General features: G+C 36.6%; 1 protein-coding gene across 2 annotated transcripts in view; it reads left to right on the forward strand.

Annotated features, from left to right (window-relative positions):
• Positions 1–23,492, forward strand: part of HLCS (holocarboxylase synthetase) — a gene marked incomplete at its 5' end in the record, with an annotated part of 124,434 nt that overhangs the window by 96,463 nt on the left and 4,479 nt on the right. For both annotated transcript variants that reach the window (XM_082762129.1, XM_082762130.1), the window contains 4 exons: positions 14,899–14,966; positions 16,016–16,176; positions 19,465–19,579; positions 22,932–23,145. In XM_082762129.1, coding sequence (XP_082618255.1) covers positions 14,899–14,966; positions 16,016–16,176; positions 19,465–19,579; positions 22,932–23,145 — 558 coding nt within the window. The remainder of the gene's footprint in view (positions 1–14,898; positions 14,967–16,015; positions 16,177–19,464; positions 19,580–22,931; positions 23,146–23,492) is intronic.

Here is a 23,492-nt window from a genome sequence, read left to right on the forward strand (position 1 = left end):
GTGTGATAAATAAGCAGAGATGTATTTTATGTAAGTTTCCAATATTTGTTTTTATGATAGTGAGGCTTTAGAAATGCATTTCAACAGAGAACTTCACAATGTGTTTAATGAATTTGGAAGCCATCTTGCTTTATCTGATATTGGAACAGGTAATATTATTTTATCACTTGAAATATGTAACTTAAAGAAGATTGTTTTTAATATTAAAAATTTTACAGTCACTTTTAAAAATGGATAGTTATATGCATAATTCGTTTTAAAAATAAGAGTACACTAATCAGGGAGCATGCACATGTAATTTGACAATATCCGACTGTTCAGTTGCTGCATTAGATAGGAAGATTGTGGTTTATTAAAAAAAATATTTTCGTCTTTTTTTGTTGTTACACTGCTAAGAATTTCCAGGTACTGTCACACTGTATATATGTGCCTTGTACTTTCCGTTTGAGAGTTAAGCTCCTTTTGTTGTATTTGGCTTGCATCACTGCATATCTCAGCTTTCAGGGTTTGTGTAAAGGTAGAACAAAATCCCCACCAGAGAATTAGGTTATGTTCTATATATTGACAGAGGTCTATTTGATCATGTCTGCATTTGATTTTGGAATGAATGTTCCATTTCTTGCAGCATATAAGATTATCTGTGTATAAAGTATTCTGCCTGAGTTGAGTACTTAACATATATCTTGCCTGTTAGGAAACTTCAGGCTCTGCTTAAGTTCTGATGTATAGCCGTGGAATTAATGTAACACTTCTGCAAGTTGATACCTGAAGCAGCTTAGTCTATATACCTCGAAAATGCCATTAGAATTCCAGAAAACCTGTATGTTTATGATAGGAACATGTTCATGATAAGAAGCCATATGTTCAGCGATAGTCAATTCATTTCCTGGTCTGACAATTCAGTTCTTTCTGTTTGTCTTTTCTGTTAATACTAGTGGGAATTTTGTGTGAGAGAGAATCATTTCCCTCTGGTGGATTGACTGCAAAGATAAAAGATCTGCCATCACTGTCTGAGCCTTGTATTTTACCTGAACTCAGCCTTGTTGAGCTACAGTATGCAAACTCCAAGTCCATTTGAATTTCTCTCATTGAATCATTTGAGCACCCTAGTGATGGATCAAGTGCTGGAAGTCATACAAACACACAAAAAAAGATGGTTCCTGACTGAGAGATTACAAAATGTATACAAGAAAAAGACCTACAAGGATGTTAGATTAAATGAGAGTGAAAAGGTTCTCAAAAGTCAACACAAGTAGCTTATACTTGTTGCAGTACAGAAGATGTCTTGTAAAACAAAATAAGGATAATCAGAGGTTGTTTTAGTTTTATTTTGGTTGGATCAGAATATTTTGTTCTGTGGTTTTAGGCCTATGTACAGCTTTAAAAAGTTAAAATTATTCAGAGTACTTGTTGAAAAAAAAACTTTGATAAGAACACCTGAAAGGAAAACAATTTGCCACGGCAATTTTATTTATTCTTCAAAGAGCTTCTTGTTAAAATTCTGTTAGTGGAGAAAGGGAAAGATTATTTCTTCTTCAGTGATCTTTTTCCTTGTAGATGATTAAGTCTGTAGCATCACAGTTGAAATGTTTAAACACCCTTCTTAAAACTAAGACCCATATGAAGTGTGCTCTTACAAAAGATCTTCCAAGTCTTAAAGCAGGTTATGTATGACCTATCAGATTTTATTCTATCCAAAATCCCTTACTGTTTACAGACTACAGTCGCTTTTTGCATAAGAGCTTCTGGGGTTGTGAAATTGCTCTAATTTTTCCAAAAATCTAAATGCTTTGCCTAGGAATGATATATTGGCATCTAATCATCAGAAAAGGGGAGAAAAGTACTCAATAAGATAATCTTGTTACATTGTTTCGGCAAGACCAAAAGCCAAATTAGTGAATGACATTCATTTTTACAGTTTATGGATTCATATAGGACTGGACATACTGACCTCGATTTTATTAACAAGGTATTCAACACAGTTTGTTCTTCACAGCTCAGCTTAGCACTCAGAGAGAGTGAAAAGTAGTTCCCTACAATTACTTCCTTAACCAACCTAAGCTAATATACCATTTATGTAATTGCTTTTTTTTTGGGGGGGGGGAATAAAGAATATAAGGTGCTACAACTAACGCAACATGTTGTTTTAACTATAACATAAGGACACATTTAATTAACTGGCTTGTTTCCATTTCTACTTTATTTGTAGCTGTTCTTCTCTTAGTGATACATCAGTTTAATCCTTGTATAAGGTGAGTGGCTTCTAAGGTGTTGTTGAAGATTACAGTTACCCATCTCCTTGCTTGGAGTTTCAGCATCACAGATCATATTTGCATTATCAGATGTAGGTGCTTGAAAAGACTACTTGTGTTTTTCTGATTTCACATAAGCAGCATTGATAGAGTCATAGAATCATCTAGCGTGGATGATGATCATCTAGGTTGAATCATCTAGCTGGGACTTTCAAGATTACCAAGTTCAACCATCAACCTGGCCTACCAAGTCCCTTATTGCCATGACCACACATCTCTTACATACCTCTAGGTATGGAGACTCCACCATTTCCCTGGGCAGCCTACTCCAATGCTTGACCATTCTTTCTGGGAAGAAATTCTTCCTGACATCCAATTTACACCTTCTCCTGGCACAACTTGAGGCTGTTTCCTCACATCCTATCACTTGCCATCTGAGAAAAGAGACCTACACCCTCCTTACAGCAACCTTCTTTCAGGTAGCTGTAGAGAGTGATGAGCCTCAGCCTCCACTTCTCCAAGTTAAACAACTTCAGTTTCCTCAGTCAGTCCTCATAATTCTTCTAGTCCCTTCACCTTCTTCATACTTACGTTGCATGGGGCTTCAGTGATTCTGTTGATTCATTTACCAGGCCAGACTGCTGAGGGTTCATATCTGCTGATGCTTCAGTACAACTCAGACATTGTCAAAGTTGCTTGGGAGGAGCTATAACATTATGGGAAGGTAAGTTTCAGGTTCTAAACAATCTTGATGAATCAAAGAGTGGCCTGAAATAAATTGGATGCAGGTCATTATGGGTAAGTGTGACAAATCCTTAAATGAAGGTAGGGTGGCTGGCTATCAGTTTTCAAGAGAGGTTCTGGAAGCATGAGCCAGGAATTGAAAGTGGGGAGCATGGGGAGTCTTACTATTGTAACCAAAAGAGGTGAGGGCTGAGACGGAAATTCACACAAAAGTGCTTTTAAAAACTGCTACATGTAAAATGTACAGAGTAATCCTTCCAGTGTGCTACTAAACACTGAGGGTGCTTAACTGGAGTTACTGGTCCAGTTTTCAGCACCAGGTTTCTACTGTTAGAGCACTGACCTGTTGTGAGAATAGGATTTTAGCTTGCTTCCACGCAGCTGTGGCTTAATTTGTCAGGATTACAAATCTGGGTACTGGGACATAGCTTTCTGCTGGTATGGTGGATTTTTACTTTGCACAAATGTGATGTAGACATTGATTTTTCTTTCCCATGTATGCGTTCTTTTCTGACAATAGAGTTTTTGCGTAGTACCCTATATGTCTGTGCTGGTGCTTCCCATTTAAGACATTCCTCCCAGTCCATTTTTTCCCTTCTGCAGAGCTAAGACCACCCTAACCTTAGATAAAACCTTACTGTTTCATATAAAATAAAATATCCACCATGTCTGTCCCACGATTTCTTCTTGCTTAGTGCTAAGTACCGCTAACAGTCATAGTATCATATAACTAATCCTCCAAGTCTTCATCCTTCTCTTTGATGCTGCCTTCTATTGCATGTGATCTGAATGGTTCTGCTGATTCCCTTACTAGCCAAGAACACCTCTGCTATGGCTTCACATCTGACAGAGCTTCAATACAACTCAAGTGTCAAGTGTCTACTGAACACCTGTTTTGCAGAAATGTATCAGTAAACCAGAATGAGGAAAAGCCTGTATTTTGCTTTCGCTTTACAGCTAAAGCATGCACAAAAAAGGGGATGAAGGAGGAGCCAGAGGCCTTTCAAAGGAGGTTCAGTAAGAGTTTATAACAGGTTTCTCTTATTACTCTTTGAGTACTGATCACATATCTGACAAGCAAATCAAAACATGTCCACCTGAAACCTAGTGACAGACAGGATTTGGGATGAGATCCTAGCTGTTGAGATACTACAGCAGAGAAACACTGCAGTACAGATAGGGAGGAGGGAGAAATGGCAGGGGGTGGTTCTTCATGCAGCTTTCTTTGTTTTTCGTACAAGAAAGTTGAAATGCTGTTTATTGCAATATACTGTTAGAATTTAACATGCTAGGCTTATCAGTTTTCACAAGTAATTCCTGGGTTTACTAAGGTAATGCAAGAACAAAAGGCATTTTTTCTTGTCTATGTATTTGATGATATTTGGTATATTCAAGCTTCATCATCCACTACGTGCAAATACCGGTGATCATTGCTCAGAAAAGTGGCAAGATGCCAAGATCCAAGTGTAGATAGATTCACCTGGGGACCTATTTGGTTTCTTGCCCCCCTACCCCTTGCTGCTTACACAGCACGTGGGATCCAGGTGCACAGACCAGAAGGGTTGCGCAGCCCTCCACACTTGTGTGTAAGCTCTCTCCATTTCAGTTCAGGGCTTTACCCATTCATCTGCCTTTCATGATGAGAGGTATTTGTCTGCATTTGATTGTCTTCAAATGGGCATTGCTTTGAACTTTACAAACTTGGGAAGTAACTGCTTCTCCTGCATTTGAAGAATTGGAAATAACGAGGCTACAAGGGGACCTTTGGATTTTCTCCTGCCAGCCCTGACAAAGAAAATCCACTGCTTTGGGATTTAAATATCAGCTACATTTTGTGTTGAGTCTGTGGTTAAAGTCTACATTATGATGACTGTTTCTGGAGTCTACAGAGGATGCTGTGGCCAGCATAAAGTAACTTCCTTGTTTTGAAATCCATTCTTAATCACCCATGAAATTAACTATTGGAGTCTGCCTTCAAGTTGGCACAGTCTAATAGTAAGGGTTTTAAAAATATTTAACAACATATTTGGAAACAGAACTTTTCTGTTCCTTATTTATATGTTTTTGGATGTTGGCTCTTGCATGAGAAAAGTGCTGTATGCTTTAATACTGAATTTAGAAATCTTGTGGTTTCTGTTGGCACTATGAGGGAGCAGCTAGCATAAGTCTGTGATACTTGATGAGGGCATTTTTGTGTTTTAATTATTAGACACATGAACATGGAGCCAACTGAGTTCAGCTATTGTGTTTATTGCCTTTTTTATTCACCATAAAAAAGCAATAATTTTTCTGGATTACTATCTCTAACATGATATGCAACTTGAAATCATAAGAAAGCTGAAGCATTGTTAGTTCCTTATTCACAAAGGGAACAAGAAATTGCAGAAAAAAAATCTGTTGTGGGATGTTGAAGTGTAATGTTCTGGATTTATAACCCAGCTAAATGTTGCAGCTCAACAGTAAATTAGGAGTGTATATAGTACTTTTGTGCCTCGTGAAAGTATTAGTTAGGATACCCCATGTTGTTGCTGTGGTTAGTAGGCCAGACTCCTAATCCAAATGCATCTATGAGGCATTGCATGGCTTAACAAAGGGGAAGCACAAGCTTGATGACAAAGGTAGCTTGGTAACGGGACCTGAGTCTTCAGGGGACAACTGACGTGTATGAAAGCCCAGCTGAGGTACTATGGATGGGTATGCTTCAACGTTGAAGTGATTCAAAACCTTAGCACTTGCATATATTTGAAGAAACTTCTATGAATAGGTTAAAAGTACCCCCTCCCCCAGTGTTATTTTTTTAAAGGAAAAAAGATGTCATTTCAGACAAATTAATTCCTCCATTTCTTAGCAAATACTGGCTTTCCTGAATCTGTATTTGCCATGAGAACCTGTGTATATGGAAAATATCTGGGAAGTGCCAGGCAATAATGCCTTTAAAAATAATTCTGTGAACATCATTATCAGAACAGAATATTTCAAATAACTAAAATTTTAGACCTATATTGCCATTTCCTAATTTCTCAAAACCTGTCTTCCACCGGAACACTTTTTCTTTAAACAAATTATCTTTTTCATTTTGCATTAAATTGTTCCTTGTGCACTAATCTCTTACATTTTACTTAAGAATTTTCTAGATGCTACTTTAAGTTTTTTTTTTTTTTTTTTTTTTATGAAGAAGAAAAAAACATCTGGAATTTTTGTCTGTGGGAATTCTGCTATTAAATTCTGCGCTAATTGACATTTTTAGAAGAAATACAGTGCATTTGATTGGTTTTGTACATATTAGTAATACCTTCTTGAAAGTTTTCATATTTCACACGGCTTGGTGGAAAAAAAATACACACAAGTAAAACAATTATGCTTTACCTGCCAGTTTATGAAGTCATAGTTGTTTTGTAATGTTTGTAACACCTGGGCAAAATTCTGAGGATTTGTTTAATGCCAAATAACATGTCAAATTACCATCTGCTTGGCAGCACTTGTAACATACATTGTACAATATAGAGCATATTATAACAATAAGAATAGTCATTTAGAACTTGCAAGAAGTTCTATGCGTGTTTTTAAATTACATTAATTTTAGACCAGCTGATAGTAATCCATACTGTGGTCAAAGGTATGTGACTTATTTTTATGTACAGTGTTGATCTAAATTGTGGTTTTACCCTTCAGCAGCAGTGGCAGAAATGTAAAAGCAGCATAGTCTGAAAACAAACAACTTCAAAAATGATAATTAGTGAGAAGCATATGAACAATGTAAAATTGAGACTCTGATGCTTTGGGCCAATGAAAACAATGCCAATTAAAAAATTACTTAAAATCTCAGTTGTTTTTCATGTTAAAAATATTTTTCAGAAAGAATGTTTACATGGCTGACAGATCCCCTAAAGGTAAAGCTATCTATAGACCAAAAGAAATGTTGAAGAGTGTAAAAACATGCTACCTCTTGTTTTAATTTGGGAAAACTTGTGAGTGTGCCTTTATAAAGAGGAGAAAAAAAAACACAAACCAAAAAAACCTATATTTTTCATTTAGTGCTGGATTAGGAACTCCAGAAATTTGCTACATCCTAAGTTTAAAACAACAGCCACCTTACTGTCATAAACCACCGGGGTCTAGATTTGGAGCGTAGTACATGTTGCAGTCATAAAATAAAATAAAAAAATGCAAAACACAGAGGAAAATGCTTTTAGAGCTTTTCTCTTTAGTATAAATTACTTCTGTGATTTAAAGTATTGTTTTTGATGTGATTTTCAGTGCTAAAAGGATAACAGAAAAAACGTGAGTGTAAGTAAAACAAGTGGCATAGTTAATTTTGTAGGCCTTTCACAGTTATTTAGGAAAGAATGAATTTTTACTGAAATGATTCAATTTTTTTCCAGTTTGTACTGAGAACCTCTGTGGAGCATCTGGGGAGGGTGGCGAGGTAGTTTCTGTGCAGCAGAATTCTTTTGCATGCTCATTTTAATTTTCATGTTATGTCCAACGTCTGTTGTTCCACATTACCCCTAAGTATCTGGCTGGCTACTTGTGAGTAACTTCATCTACTTCTGTTGTGGAATGTGGCAACTATTTAACACCATGTATGATTTAAGACAGGAAATGAAGGACTGTCTTACAAAAATTTTGTAAGGAAATGTAATTACCCAGACTAGAATTTGGCTACAATGTAAAGTTAAAACTGCTGTCTATGCAAAAAGTTCTCTTTGTTATTTTATATGAAAGATGACTTTAAAGAAGATAGTATGAATTCAGCACTGCCATTGATTACTTTTGAGATCCTGATGCTTGAGTTTGCTCACACTATAAGTTGGTAAATGCAATACTATTTTAAAATAAATTTGCTCCCTTATTGAAATGTTGCTGTTTCTTGCCGTACTACGTGGGGTTACTTTAAGGTTTCCCTCTTAGACAGTGACCAAGCTTGTACACTCTCATCTAATGAAGTGTGATGAAATTACTGATAGAAATGACATAACAACAAACTGCATTGATTTGTAAGTTTGACATTTTTTTTTCAGCATCTGTACTATGCTTTACTTTGGACAAGACTAGTTAGATCTGGTTTTGATCAATATGTTTATAACTTTTTAATCCACTCTGAAGATTCTGTTCTGAACATGTTATGATAAATGTGTTTCACTGCATTCCAGTAACTATTCTGTTCTTAAATCTTGGCACAGGAGTTCATTTTTTAATGAAATCTGTTTCATTTCCATTTATCCTATGTTAAATTTTTGGTATGCTTCAGGTAGCATTTTCAAATAAAGAAAGGTCACAAATTGAAAAGGTTACTTTTTACAAGGAAAAAAAAAGTTCAAAATGATGTGTGGGGGGGTTGCTTTTCAAATTAGAAATCGAAACAACTTAAACTCCTAGACTCTCTTCACATCTCCCTTGGAAACTCCCTCCTTTACTGTAACTTTGTGGTCTTGATGATATTCACAGAAAAGCTGATTTACTGAATAAAGAAGTTCTTTAAGTTTTGAGTTTTGGAACATTACCAGTATGTCTGAACCCAGGTTTCAAATTTTACTGGCATTTTGTTGGCAAACCAATTTTTTGGAGTCCCTTCTTATTTGGGTATGTTTCCTGACACCTTTGGCTGTATGGTACTGTGTTTTAAAATTCTCTTTTTCTTTTTTTAAGAGGAAAAGCCTATAAACATATACAGAGGATTAATTATAAAATATCTGGTATAAAAATAGAGAGACAAGAAAATTACCAGCTGAAAAATGCAGTGAGCAGAAAAAAAAAAAAAAAAAAAGAGCATTTAATGGTAGTTTTACCCTGTCTGTTCAGCAGGCCTGATTCTCAAAGCAATTCCACAAGCAAAGCATGTACTATTCTGAGGCTATAATATAGTAATTTAAATCAAGCCTAAGTACATGTGTGGTCAGAAGGAGGTGGTTTGGTCTTCCCTTCTATCCACTGGCCTCTTTTTACTGTTGCTTCCTTTTTGCCAACAGCAATGTTCACTTCTGGTGAGCCAGATTAGAGCATTGATCCAGCTGAAAAATAACACACATGGCTTACATGCCCTATTTACAGTCTTCCTATATACTGCAATTTTGTTTAACTATATTGTTATTAGTGCACTGCTCTCCAAGACTTGCCAACTAGCCAAAGTATATAGAAGTCACTAACCTATGTCATTCATAGTATCAATAGATTATTCCTTGCTGAAAATGTCACAACTAATATAGGACAATCTTTTTTTTTTTTTTTTTTTTTTTAATATTTATGGCTGTGCATGTACATTTATGTCTATTTAAGGTACAAGAAACTAGCAGTCCAAGGTTCCAGTACTATTTTAGTTTTCCAGAAGTCTCAGACATTGTAATCCGTTATGCTCTTTCACAGTGATGTAGGATATTAATATATCTGAAGAGTTCAAAGAGAATTTGATACTAAATGGTCCTTTCTGTACTAACGTTGCTACAGGGAAATCCACTATAACGTGAAAGAAGCTATGAATTTTTGCAATAGAACACAAGAGTGCATTCATGTAATAGTGTATTCTGGCACATATATTGCCTGCTGGATATGGGCAAAGTTATAACAGTGCAGAGCAGTAAGTTTCCTATCATTTAAATAAGACGCGAGGATTAACAGTTTAGGTGTTCTCCTACCTGTCTCAACTGTGTGAGTCAATCTTGTGGGGGATTCTGTATTGCACCTGGTCATATATAAAATACTGCATGGAAAGTGAAAGATGGATCAAGTTAAGTGTTAATTTAGGTTAACAAGCATGTGAAAATAACTTCAATGTAGGATCATATTTGGGATAGGGAATTCCAGTGAACAGCCGCTGGACTAAACTATTAATTCAGTAATTAATAGCTAATGGGTGGTTGCTGACTGATTTTAACCTGCTTTCAAGGACGGAAAGAATACCAGGTTTCTGTACATTTCCTTGAATCAAAGAATCATTGTGGTTGGAAGAGATCCCTGAAGGTCTCTAGTCAACCCCCCCTGCTTTTAAGGAGGATCAACAGTGAATGGAGACCAGCTAGACCAGGGTCTAGTCAGGTCTTGAAAACCTGCAAGGACAGAGATACTCCAAAACTTCCATGGGCATCCTGTTCACTGCTTAGTTATTATCCTCATAGCTCTGTGTCATTTGCAAACTTGGCAGAAGTGCACGTCATCTCCTGCAGGTCATTGGTAAATATATTAAGATGATTTATCATCTTAATAGGATAGATGTCAGGATAAATCTCTGAGGAACTGCAGTTGTAAGCAGCCTACAGGTAAAGTACAAACCAATTCCAGAATCCAGGCATTTTTCTCTCAATTGATAGTGGACCCATCTAGACCACCATGACCAAACTGGAATACGAGGATGCTGTGAAAGACCGTCTTGAACTCCAGTCATCTGGGACTTCCTCTGATCTATATGACCATGATGATAGAAAATAACCTTGACATGACATCAGCCAGCTCTCTCAACACTCTCACACTCTCATATGCATCCCATCTGCTCTCATAAACTTGAGTGAATCAAGATTTCTCAAGAGATTTATGATGTCAATACGCTTTTACTGCTTTTTTTTTTTTTTTTTTTTTTTTTTTGTATTTTTTTCTGCTCCTTGAACCCTATCTCTATGCACAGGGGTCTGGGAGACCTTGTTGGTGAAGACCAAGTCAAAGAATGCATTTAATAACAGCCTTATCTATATCCATTGTGGTTTTGTTCCAGTCAGCTGTGAGCCCTCATTTTCCTTGTTTATTCTTAAAATGTAGCATTAGAAGTTCTTGACCCTTTTCTTGCCAGTTTCTACCATGGTTGAGCTTTGGCCTTCCTCACATCATCATTGCTTGTCTGGAGAGTATTTCTGCATTTCTTCTTTGTAGCCTATTCTTTCTTCCATCTCTTGCATATGTTCTTCTTGCAGTCATGCATTCCTGTTTTAGCTAAACAAGGCTCCTTGTTCAAGTACCTATTTTCCAAAGTATTCTGATGAGCTGTTGTTTTTGCAGGAGGTTGTCTTTAAAGACCAGGTCAGCTGAGCTCTTTTTGTCCTTCAGAGCTGCCTCTCATAAGATTCCACCTATCAGTTCCCTCAATAAACTGAATTCTTCTCTTGTGAAATACAGGGTTTGTACTCTGTTACTTACCTTCCTTATTCCCCTCAGGATTTTGAACAACACTGCCCCATGGTTGCTAATAGCCAAGGCTACCACAGCTTATCGCTTCCACAGCTAGCTCTCCCTTGTTTGTAGCAAATCAAGGAGCTGATCGTCTGACATTTGTGTTAAGAGCTTGTCTCCAGCACCCTCCAGAAGTCACCTGGATTGCTTGCAGCCCACTTTGCTTCCTTTTTAACGGATGCCAGGGAGATCAGAGTCTCCCATAGGAATCAGGATTTGTAATATGCAGAGTTCCTCAAATTGCTCTAAAAGATTTTTTCCCCTTCTTCCTTCTGGTCTGTAACAATCTCCCTGTATCCATGATTTCGTTCTTCCTGGCTTCTCCTCTGATCATGGTCCACCAGCCCTCAATCAGCCTACTGCATACTGTATAGAAAAATGTCATATGTTTGAGCTGCTTCTTCCAGATTTCAAGTTCTCTTGAAAACAGGCTTCCAGGTGGGCAACAGAGACCCAAATCAGTGCTGCCACTAGGGAAGGTCTCACAGAGTGGACTGGAGGGCTATGCTTGGCCAGCATGCCCTCTAGCAGGCCATTCAGGACGCACAGCTTGGAATCAGACACTCTAGTGGCCACACTGCTTATTTTCAAACTAGACATAATGGACAGAAGCAGTGGATATAAAGAAGTAAGGCAAGTGTTTGGGCCACTTTTTTGTTCAAAGTAATGCAAGAAACTGATCAAGAGACATGGGCCTTTCCATTTGACTAAACATTGAAAGTTTTGTTTTTATGTTCTATAATTCGCTGTGTAAATAGTAGTTACAAACAAGCTATCTGAGAGTGAGATTTTCAGGCAAGAAACTTGGGAGTGAAGGGACTTCATAATTTACCCTCGTGTGCCCAGGTATTTTAACATCTGGAATGTAATGCTGCCTCTTGTAATACCTCTGCAATACTGTAACACAGCAGGATGCATTAATGAGAATTTCAACCTTAAACCCACAACATCAATGAAATTTATAGTTGTCAGGCTGTTAACATTATTCAAAACATAGTTTTTGTGGTTTCAATTCCCATATTACATTCACATAGGAAGAAAAGTCATTATGTTCACTATTCATGAAGACAGATACCTTCTTCGACTTGAAATTTCTATAAAACAATTGTGTATTGTTTATCACTCTTGACACCATTTATAGGATGTGTAACAGGGTGTTGGGTTTTGTGTATACAATCTCTATCTTAATCTTCCAATTGTTTTAATACTCCTCAGTACCAAAAGTGCCTTGCTTACATTTTGAAAAATAACACAAAAATGTTCAAAGCAGAGAACAGAAGTTTACCTAAAATTCAAGTATCTTTTTCTGTGGTCATGTAAATGCTGTCCAATATCCTTCCTGATGCATAACTTTGTTTTCAGATGTTTCATGTTCTGTATCTCAGTGTGTTCTTTTGACCTGAAGTGTAGAGCAAGCCAGAAAAAAAGAATTTCATGAAGGCAAAAATTTAGGGGAAAAATATGTTGAACATTGTGACTAAGTTTCTCTGCAGAAAAATGAAATGGTTAAGTCTGCAACTGATTAAGTTGAAAGAAAAGAGGGGAAGTCAATATGTAAAAAAGTGCACGTACAGTTACTCTTCCTGGTAAGGAAAATACAAGTTGTGTCTCCCAGAAAAAAAAAAAATAAATAAAATAACGAGCGCACACAATTTACAAAGCTCTGAAGTTGGAGGGGATTTTTGTTGTTGTTGTTGTTTTTTTCTTTTACCATCATAGTCTTTATGGTAATTCCAGAGTAATCTCAGGAAGTAGTAAAAATAAATCTATCTGTCCCTTTCTGTATCAGTCTGGCTATTAACAACTTCCCCATGTCGTGTCCATCTTAAAGAGTTTCTTCCTGACCCTTAAAAGCACAAACTCAGTCTCTGTGTTTAATATGTTGTTACCTGCTGCCAAGCCTCTAATAGCTACATTCATGTGTGCTGTTAATCATATCTCTTTGTTCTAAAACCTGTGTTTTGGATTCATAATTACTTTTTTTCCTGCTCTGATTATTTTCCTCCCATCATGGCAGCACATGACTTTTTTTTTTTTTTTCCTATTTATAAACAAGTATGAATGGAGAAGAAACAGAAATCAGTGTATTTTGACAAAGCCTGTAATCTCTTCCTAACTGTACTTCCAAATTTAAATTAGATTTTCTTGTTGCAAAACCATGAACTTGCTGTTGTAACTGAAATCATGCTGTTCCCAGATGAGAGTGCTGAAGCCACATGGGGGGCATAAAGAGCTGCCTAAGATTTACTGCTAGGTCCCAGCATAAGTGGAGGTGTATTTTTAATGCTGAAGGTAGATGGGTGATCCTGGTCTCAACGCCTAATCGATACTGTCCAAAGGAAGGAATTATCGAGCCATATTACATGTGAAACGGAAGGGGACTGGTAAAAAGATCTGGCTATTGCTGAGTGATGATGTCTCACTGATGCTGTGGCACTGTGGAAAAACATCATTGGGCCTGTTATGGCTTCTGTCAGTTTTGGTTCAAGTATTTCAGATGAGTGAAGGCATTTATGATCCAGACTTTGCTTGGGCCCTCAAATAACCTACCATTTTGATGACTGTGAAAGCAAGTCAGCCATCTGAAAGCTATTCTGAAACTTTTTGCTACTGATGCCGCCCCAGCAGTTACTAAAGCCCTACTTTGCAAACTGAAGCAGGAGAGACAGATGGTTCCTTAACCTGATGTCTGCCAAAATGTTTGTGCCTAGTGAGCAGTAAGGGCACATTTCTGCTTGGAGCTGGTCCCTTCTGCTCAGGGATACTTGCTTGATTTCTGAACTTGAAAGGCCTCTCGTATGTATCTGAAATTCAGAGGAAATAACTCTGAAGGATTGGACTGCACTTATCTCCGAGACAAGACCACTTTTATATGAATGAACAACATGATATTTGTGCCCATATTGGAAGGAGGTTTTTAGGCTATAAATCACTCTCTGGGTTTGCCTTGCTGGCACCATCTTGAATATCTATTTTATCTGTTAAATAACTCTTCCCCAAAAACGTGAAATGAAGAAGGATCACAGCACAGTTCAGATCTGTTCTAAAGCGGCTTGAACTAAGTTCTCACAGTAGGGTTTTTTTCTTCTTTTTTAAAGTCTTGCATTGACTCATTTGGTGGTGTTAAAGTGCACTTTCTACTTATCCCCAGAGGAAAGTTAGTATTCTTTTAAGTGAAACTATTTTAAAAGCAGAACACAAGCCTAAAATAAGCCAGTGTTCTCTAGAGCTCTCAGAAGGTGTAGATTTATTTACTGTAGTTAAATCATAATTAGTTCTCAGGGGATAGTGTATCTTTTAAACTGCTTTATTGCCACCATATTGGTTTTCTAAATAATCAGAAACTGCTGCTGTTATATTCTGTAGTATGAACAAAAATTTGCTTTAAGTAGAAACAAATGTCTAGAATTGCTAGTTGTCACTTACTGAAGATAGCGACACGCAAAAAAATAAGCACTTCAAGAAAATGTGAAGAAATACAAAACGTATGTTATCAGAAGGCACCTTAAATGAACTATGGCTATAACTTTTTCCAGTGTAACAGATACGGTAATGTTTTACATGATAATTTTTCAATTAATCTTTTTTAATATTCTAATGCTTTTTGGTCAAGAATAAATATTATCTGAAAACGGATAAATGGTAGTGCAATGTTAAAGTAAAATATTACCTGATATTTAAACCTAGATTTTCATGAATGTAGCTTAGTGTTCCAGCTGATAAGCATTTTTTTTTCCTTAATTGGCAGGTTAATGTTCAAGTTGCCTGAGGAGATGGGTTTAATAGCAATTGCTGTTCGACAAACACAAGGGAAAGGTTAGTAAGTTTCCTTCTTGTGCTAATAAATGCATATTAAACATACAAAATAGGACATTTTAATGTTACATAGCTTCGTTAAAGATACATTATGAGTATTTTTGATAATAAACTACAGAATAATAGTGTTCTCTTCTCCTCCTGCTTAACTGTGGATTTAAACTCAAAACCTAAGTTAACAGAGACCAAAGTAAACATTTTCAGGATGTTTGGTGGCTTTTGCAGAAATGATTTAGTGGTCTTCTACTTTCTGCCAGAAAGTCTCCAGTCATGGAAACTGCCATCACTACATTTAGTGTAATACAATTCAGACTTCCAAATCAGAACTCCGGTTTGATTTAACTAGAGCAAGACTGGGTTGTCAGACTGGAAGACTTTTGTCTGAGAGGTTTTGTGGAGGCTACAAGACTGTCTTGAAACGTTATGTGCACTTTCACAATCTTTTGCAAGTAAATACAAGCAGGTTATGCCTCTTGTCTAGAAAAGTGCTACCACTGATAAAAAAGCCACTTTTAGTTTATTAGAAAAGCACAGTGCCCAGAGTAATAAGCCTTTCTGAATACACATCTGTATAAAGACAGTTAGCTGGTTTCTGACTCAGATCTAGCATTTGTCAAGTTGATTCCACAGTGTGGATGAATTTGTAGATACACACAGAGGATCTTCACAAATATTTCTTCACTTAAGCAAAGCAAGATTATTTGAAATGTGTATGTTACCAAATACCAGGTAAAGCTTAGAAGCAAGTAATTTAGGACATTATAGGAAACCAGTAGCAGAATGCACTCTAAACAACCTGCTTTTTGTTGTTGTTGTTGTTGTTGCTTGTTTGTTTGTTTGTTTGATTTAAAAAAGGTAAAGCTTTGCACTTTAAATTCTAAATTTCAAAATAAGTTTGGAAACTCCTTTATAGGACTTTTTGTATGTTCTCAGGTTGGTACTATTGAATCTTTCTCTTCTGTAGTTGTCTGCATGAACAAAGTGATGTTTTTAATAAATACTTTTTACTGTGTTGAAAGCAATTTTTTTTTCTTTCCCCCCCCCCCCAGGTCGTGGTGGAAATGTTTGGCTCAGTCCCATAGGTTGTGCACTATCCACTTTGCATATCACGGTTCCTCTACATTCCAACCTGGGCCAGAGAATTCCTTTTATTCAACACCTAGTGTCCTTGGCAATGGTAGAATCAGTTAGATCAATTCCAGGATATGAGGTATCTCACTTTAATTTTATCAAAGTTCCTGTTCCTGTTTCCATTTTCCTTAAATTCTGAGTTTTTACTATGTCTTCTTTGCATTAAATGACTCAACACTAGTACAGTGGTAAACAACAGTAGTAAGTTTAGTATTCATATGTACTTAATTTATATGTTTGAAGAAATCTAGTATGCATATGATGAATACTGCCTTTTATTGAGCTGATTAAGTATACTACCCTCATTTCACTCATAATCTGATGAAACTTAAGACTCAGTCTTCAGCAATAAAGAAAATGTCTTTTTTGTTTGTCTAACAATTGAGTTGATTTGCTTTGGTTCTGAAGGAGTTGGGGAAGAGGGAGGAAGGAAAAATGAATAAAACTGACAAATCCTTTTCTGCTTTTTTTTGTCAGTTCTGTTTCAGTGGTCATTTTATCCCTTTTAAAGGATTTTTCCAACCCTTGTTTAAAGTTGAAAACTGATTTCTAAGGCAAGAACTTAGGAGTATTGCTCTCAAGAGGGAATCAAGTGTCCTGTCATCAGTATTAAAATGAAGAACCAGTCTTCTTCATCACCTCATATATCTCCTTTTTAATGTTACCATTTCCTAATATTTGCTAACTATAAAACTTTGGTATTTTACAGAAGTAGTTAACTAAAGCATATGTTTCCTATATTACAGAAAATCAATGACTTATACACATTTACACATGAACTTTATTATAGTGGCACCCAGTAGCTTTGCTGAAGTTTAGGGTCTGTCAGCCTTTCTATTAAAACCTTCTAACTTCAGTGCTTCATAACTTGACTATAAAAACAAAATGCTTCAGGCTAAAATTTGCAATATAAAATATTTGGCTAGAGTGAATAATTTAACCATTTAGAATAGAAGGGACAAGGGTTAGTTTTATAAAATATGAGTCTGACTGGGGAAGGAGTTAATTTATGAATGGAGGTGGTTTTGCTTCCGTATGCCTACCCCTATATACTGTGGCATTTTCTATTTTATTGCATTCAAGAGGAAGAATGTGACTGATGTACTAAATATTACTATAAAGATGATATATACCTCTATTGCAGATACCGGGATACAAAACTTATTTGGACATTTCCTGTCTTCCCAGTAGCTTGGTATCACCCAGGCAAAGCTGCTGAATCTCTTTTCAAGTAGTGAAATACATACTAAAAAGTCTTCCAATACACATCCTGGGGATATTTGAGAGGATTGAATTCTGTTGTGGTGTCCCATCCCACCCCCCCGAAAGTCAAGTCCTGGACGATGGGTTAAAACAGTGTTATGGGGTCCTGGACGATGGGTTAAAACAGTGTTATGGGTCTCGACTCAGGTACACTGAAGCAAGGAAATTCAAGGATTTGTCTGAAACTCAGAGCTTCAATTTGCCCGTTATTTAGACTTGGGTATTGCAGGGCTTTTCTTTATGTCAGATGAACAGCCATGCCATACAAACTGTAGCAGCTGAAAATAGTGGGCTAATTTAAAGAAGTGGTTTTATTCTTACCTCTGAATTTCTTTACCTCTGTGGGAGTGTGGGGAATCTTTAACACATTTTAATGGGGTTTGTTATGCCCAAAGTCCATTTCAGGATTTCCATAGACAGATATGAAATGCATGTGTTTCAGTTTATCATTCAGTCATCGTTTTTAGGATTCTGTCATGAAAGTTTGCAGCTCTAAATAGGCAGCGATTGAGGCCTTTGTTCTGGGCTCTCTTTTGACAAACTCTGACAGTTCAATTGTAAGTTTTCCTGTCAGATGTTAGTGCTGCAAATTCAAACAAGCTTATATCCCAGAGAGTGTTTTGCATTTCCGTTCTGGGAACAGCAGAAATCTCACTCTAGTAAAGGAAAATAAGAACATGCTCCATTCCCACTGTGCCTTACCCATCAGTACTTTGACACACTGATAGTTATGCAGAACCTTGTCACTCTGTTTTGTGGCAAACAACACAACTCTTCACTGTGTAGTCTGTCTCACAAAAATACCCCACTGACTTGTTTGCTTTTCATGCTTGCTTGTGACCTCAGTTGCCATGCTAAATAAGTGCCCAGTGTCTTACAGGCATATGGATTCCCTAAGTAAAATCTAGTGAATATATTGTTGTTCTTTTGCAGAAGGAAAGTTATGTCTCCTTTGGTTACCTTCAGAAGGTCTCTTAACACTGATAATACTGTTTAACTGTGGCATACTTTGCATGTCTCAAGAGTCTTCTCTAAATCCTTTCACAGTTTGAAGAGTCAAGTTGTTTTCTGTAATGAATATGAATTGGTGGTATTCTCTTAGAATGCTTTGATAGCAAAATCAGTTAGTATTTCCTGTCAGTGTATGTATAATGGACTCCTCTCTGGCCTTTAAATCTGTCAGAGAAGTAGACATGGATCCAGGTGCAGTTTTCACACATCCTGTAAAGGGATTTTATAATCTACAATAGGAGGGAATATGGCTCTTGTAGTCCTGGAGCACCTCCCATAATCTGCCTCTTGGGATACGGTCATATGCAGTTTTTCAAACTACAAGAAGCACATTGCTTTCTTTTTTGTGTTTAAGTAGCCAGTGCAAAGTTCAGTTCAGTTCTATGGTTTCAACAAAAACTTCTCTATTGCACTGGAACGGTGTCATACAGCACAGTTTGTGTTTCCAGCTCCACGGTTTCTTCAGCATAGCTGCCGAAAGCATGAATATATTTAGAATATTACTGAAGTATTTACATAGTTGTGAACTGGAATTTCTCCTGTCTGCAAAATTCAAGATGTCATTGTCTCCTTGTCTGGTTTCTGCAAAGATCCTCAAATCTAGAGTTGATATTATTGTGGATTTACTCTGATCCCTTACGCTTTATCAGCAGTAACCCACACTTGCTACCAGTTTTCATCTCTCTTGAACAGATCTTTCAGTTCTTTAATAGGACATAATGAATGAAGTAAGTTAATTCTACAAGACCATACGATTTTGAGTCTATAAATCTCTACTATCTTTAGTTCTCCTTTTGGTTGCTCTAAGACTTTATTATCTACTATCATTTATTTATTTTTTAACTAAATTTAAACTTTTCTCTGACAGCTGTCAGCCTCTTTAGTAGACCATGTAACCATGTTACCATGATTTTATCAGTAACACTTGTGAAACCCTTAAATAGGTTCTTATTATGAAGAGTTAACAGTATCGTATACAGTGTGGGAAAGAGGTATAGAAAATATAGAATATGGAGTGATGAATGAGCCATGCTCTTATAACCAGTTTCAGAGAGCAAATTGTTTCTAAATGTGTATGGTTTTGTTTCTTTAGGACATTGAGCTACGAGTAAAATGGCCAAATGATATTTATTACAGTGATCTTATGAAGCTTGGTGGAGTTCTGGTAACCTCTACACTTATTGAAACAACATTTCATATACTTATTGGTAAGTGTCTATTTTTAAGCTTTTCTACACTTTTTTTTTTTTAACTAAAGAAGTTTGCTGTTAATGTCTTTATGAGTTCAAATGACAAGGACAAGAAGAAATAATGACAGCGGGCATAAGGAAATAAAGCACAGTATTAAAACAAAAGAAAGCACATAAAGTAAATGTTTTCATTCTTCTTAAGAGTTCCATATGCTTGACAAGGAAAACATAAATGCAAGCATCTGGGCTGGTGCAATGGGGTTCAAAGAAAGAGCATTACAAGAGAGAGGGAAAATGTCCTTGATCTATTGCAAAACCAGTAGAATATACAGAAAAATGTATGATTTTTTGGTTTTCATTTTTTTGCAACATGACAAATAGGTAAATAACATGCCATTTAAATTAGGAGAGAAAGAGCTATGTACTCACAGTAATGTTTTTGTTTCTCCTTTTGTCCTTTTAAATTTATTTGTAAGTTGCTTCTGTTGATATCTTTTCAGAAACTGGCATATTGCCAGCGAAGCAGCAGTGCAGCAATTATTTGATTAAATACTCTCTTTGTTTAGTTCTCTGAAAACATAAAATTTGCCAAGTGGTTAGGAAGGCTGGGAGGGGCAGGGTAGGGAATGACAGACTGTTTGTTCATTTTGAAGATGAACAGTCTATCTGGAAGGCTAATAGCTAATAGCTAATAGCCTTCCAGATAGGTAGCAAGGCCAGTCCCAAAAAGACTGTATGTGTATTTTTCAGCAGGTGCCAGTGCTTTAACAGGGAAAGGCATCAAAGTCAAAGTATCTCCACCACCTTCTTCTGTGAACTAGCCCAACCATTATGTTTTCTGTTTAATTGTTATATCCTCGTTTTGGAGATGGTCTACGTTTACAGAATGGAAGTTAAACTGAGATGCTTAGAGTCTCTCTGTGCCCCATCAACCATTTACTGCTTCATGTGTTTTTCCAGTGCCTGAACTGGTTAACACAAGAAAAGCAAATAATGGCTTAAAAATTGTTCCTCTTGTTGAATGACTCTTTGCACATGACAGCTTAGTTTTGCACCTTGAGCTGCTTATTGCAAACACCAAAACATTCAAATTAAATGGAAACTTGCTGTACGCATTCTCTCTGATGCCCTTAGGAGTCATCTTGGTGATGATAGCTCCAAAGTATAAACAAAATACACATTTTCATCAACTTTTAATCTTAGAAGCTTCCAGCCAAAATAAAGTTATTTGTTATATACTACTCCAAGGATCTTTTCCATCATTTCAGTGATGGCACTGAGAGCAGTAAGGGTGACTCATGACACCTAATTTCTTTTTTTAATAGTAGCAACGAGATCAAAATTCTGCAACAGCAGATAGAAGCTAGATGCATCATCCTCTTTCTGCCAACATGCACATTCCTTTGCTAGACCTCACAGATTACTTAGCACTCATAAGGAAAATCCCATGAGGGTAATGATCAGAATCACAGGTCACATATATAGCTTCACTGCTCTGAGAAATACCTTAGAAGAAAGGTTGGCAAGAGACAAACCTGCCTTCTCACCTATACTGTGTGCTTGAGGCCTCACAGATGGCGTAGTTCATGTTCATACTTGTATGAAAAAGGAAGAAAAAAAGAACACATTTAAAACATAATTTAAAAAAAAAAAAATTAAGTACTTAATTGTTGCAGGACTTTTGGAAGAGGAGTTCTGCAGAATATACTTCTTTGATGTAAGGGACAGATTCAGAACAGACATAGGTAGCCAAATATAAATGGACTAAAAGGGACAGCCAGTGTGCCTGACCTGCAAAAGCTCTGTCTACCTCTGTGTGGAGCTAAGGGATATCTGCCCAGAGTAGGGGAGAACAGTGCACAGATGCTCAAGCCAGTACTGGCCCTAGAATTGGAAGACATGATAGTCACATCAACATGCTGCAAGGTCAGTGTTAAATTATTATTATTTACTCTTCTCACATAGGCAAGAAAAGATGCCCTAAGAGTCCTGAGAACCTCATATTTTTCAGATTAGCTGTCTACATTTTTGCCACCATGCTTATTCCCAGATGCTACTGCCTCATCTGAGCTCATCATCTCAGTATGTTTCTCATGTCCATTTTAGTTTTAGGAAACTAGTGATCTCCATAAATATGCACCTGAGTGCCTTTAGCCTGCAGATGGACTCAAAGGCTGCATTTTGCACCCTGACAGTACATAAGAGAGCATAATGAGCACTGTCATTCTTTCTTCACTTGTATTATATTTGAGTTTAAACAGCTGAGTAGTGATCTGCTGGCATGGCATATTATTTTTTCCAGTTCTTTTTCCTTTGTATCATCCTGATAATACATCTTTCCTCATTTCAGTGAGATTGATATCCTGGCATTGATATTACTGTGGCTTTCCTCTATGCATTCTCTGATTAGATAGAAGTCAAAAACTCCTTTTCACTGAAGAGATTCTTCTCTTCATGGTTAATACAAATTAATTCCATATATGAACAGTCTCATTAATAGCAAATTTACAAAACAACACATCTGAGCCTTGCTACAGATGGAGGTGCATCATGTCTAAACCTGATTGACAGGACTGGTGTTTTATCCCAAATGTCTGAGGAAAGAAAAATCCAAATTATTAGGAGAAAAAATAAACAGGTAATACAATATATTTCTTTACATCCCTTGAAGCCTGTTTCAGCAGGCTGCAAAAAAGGCCCCAGGAGGCATATTTAAATAAGAAAGGCGTTCTGCCAACATTATTCTAGCTGGAGAAATCTCAGTGAGAGACTTGAGGCTTCTAAAGGATATGCTGCGGTAAAATAGATTAAGCAAACTGGAGTCTTACCCAGCAAACTTAAATCTGCTGGGCTTTTCACAGCAAGCCAAACAAGTCTAATCAACTGAGTAACAAAGCTTAATTTTCAGAAAATGAAATCAGCTAAATGTAGCAAACAGAAAGTACTCTTAATTAAATTTTAAACTGAAAGATAAAACTGCATCTCAGAGTATGATCAGGGATTTGCTCTCAATTAGCTAATTACCTGTCTACTTAGTAAAAGAATTTCTCACTTTGATGTTGAACCAATATACAAGTTGCCACTTCACATCTTCCTACATCCATGATAGGGTGGTGTTTTGTTGAAAGGACCGTACTGGATTTGCTTCTACAATTTTGAAGAGGCACTTTAAGGACAAGAAACAAATCTGGACTGTAATTTGTAATTATGCAAATAGAAAGATTTAGAGGTATAAGAGACTGAAGAAATACTGGAAAAAAAATCCTCAGAGATGATAATATATCAACTAGTTGAAGTACAAACTTTTTATTAGAGACAAAATAGTCATATTTAAAAATCCTGTCCTGTTCTTTTGGTTTGTCTTCTTCAGGCTTTGGACTTAATGTGAACAACAGCAACCCCACCATATGCATCAATGACCTCATCACAAAATTTAATAAGGAAGAGGGGACAAAACTGAAGCCTTTAACTGCAGACTGCCTTATTGCAAGAACTGTAACTGTGCTAGAGAGGCTTATCGATATTTTTCAGGAGAAAGGGCCCAACGGAGTTCTTCCCCGTTACTACAAGTACTGGATACACAGGTAAGCATAATGTTCTTCTCTTTTAAGAAAGTTTGAGATAACTCATGGATGTTTTATCTTCCATTTTCAATGTTCTACCAGGTTGCCTTTAAAACTGGTGACTTAACTGAAATGTATGTTCCTAAATAGGATGTAATTCTTTGGTGAGAATGAAAATAACACATAGTAAAATCAATGAACTAGCACAGGTTAAAGAGTGTTTCTAAGTATTTTACAAAGCTGCTGTAATCATCTTTTACCAAAAGGAAGAAAAAAAAAAAAAGAACAAAAAAGAGGTGATGGGGGTTTTAAATGTTAATTGTACTGAAAGAAAGTAAAGCAGGAAATAGAAAATATTGCTGAAAAAC

Source organism: Aythya marila (assembly GCF_965140915.1).
Source record: "Aythya marila genome assembly, chromosome: 1".
NCBI lineage: Eukaryota > Metazoa > Chordata > Aves > Anseriformes > Anatidae > Aythya > Aythya marila.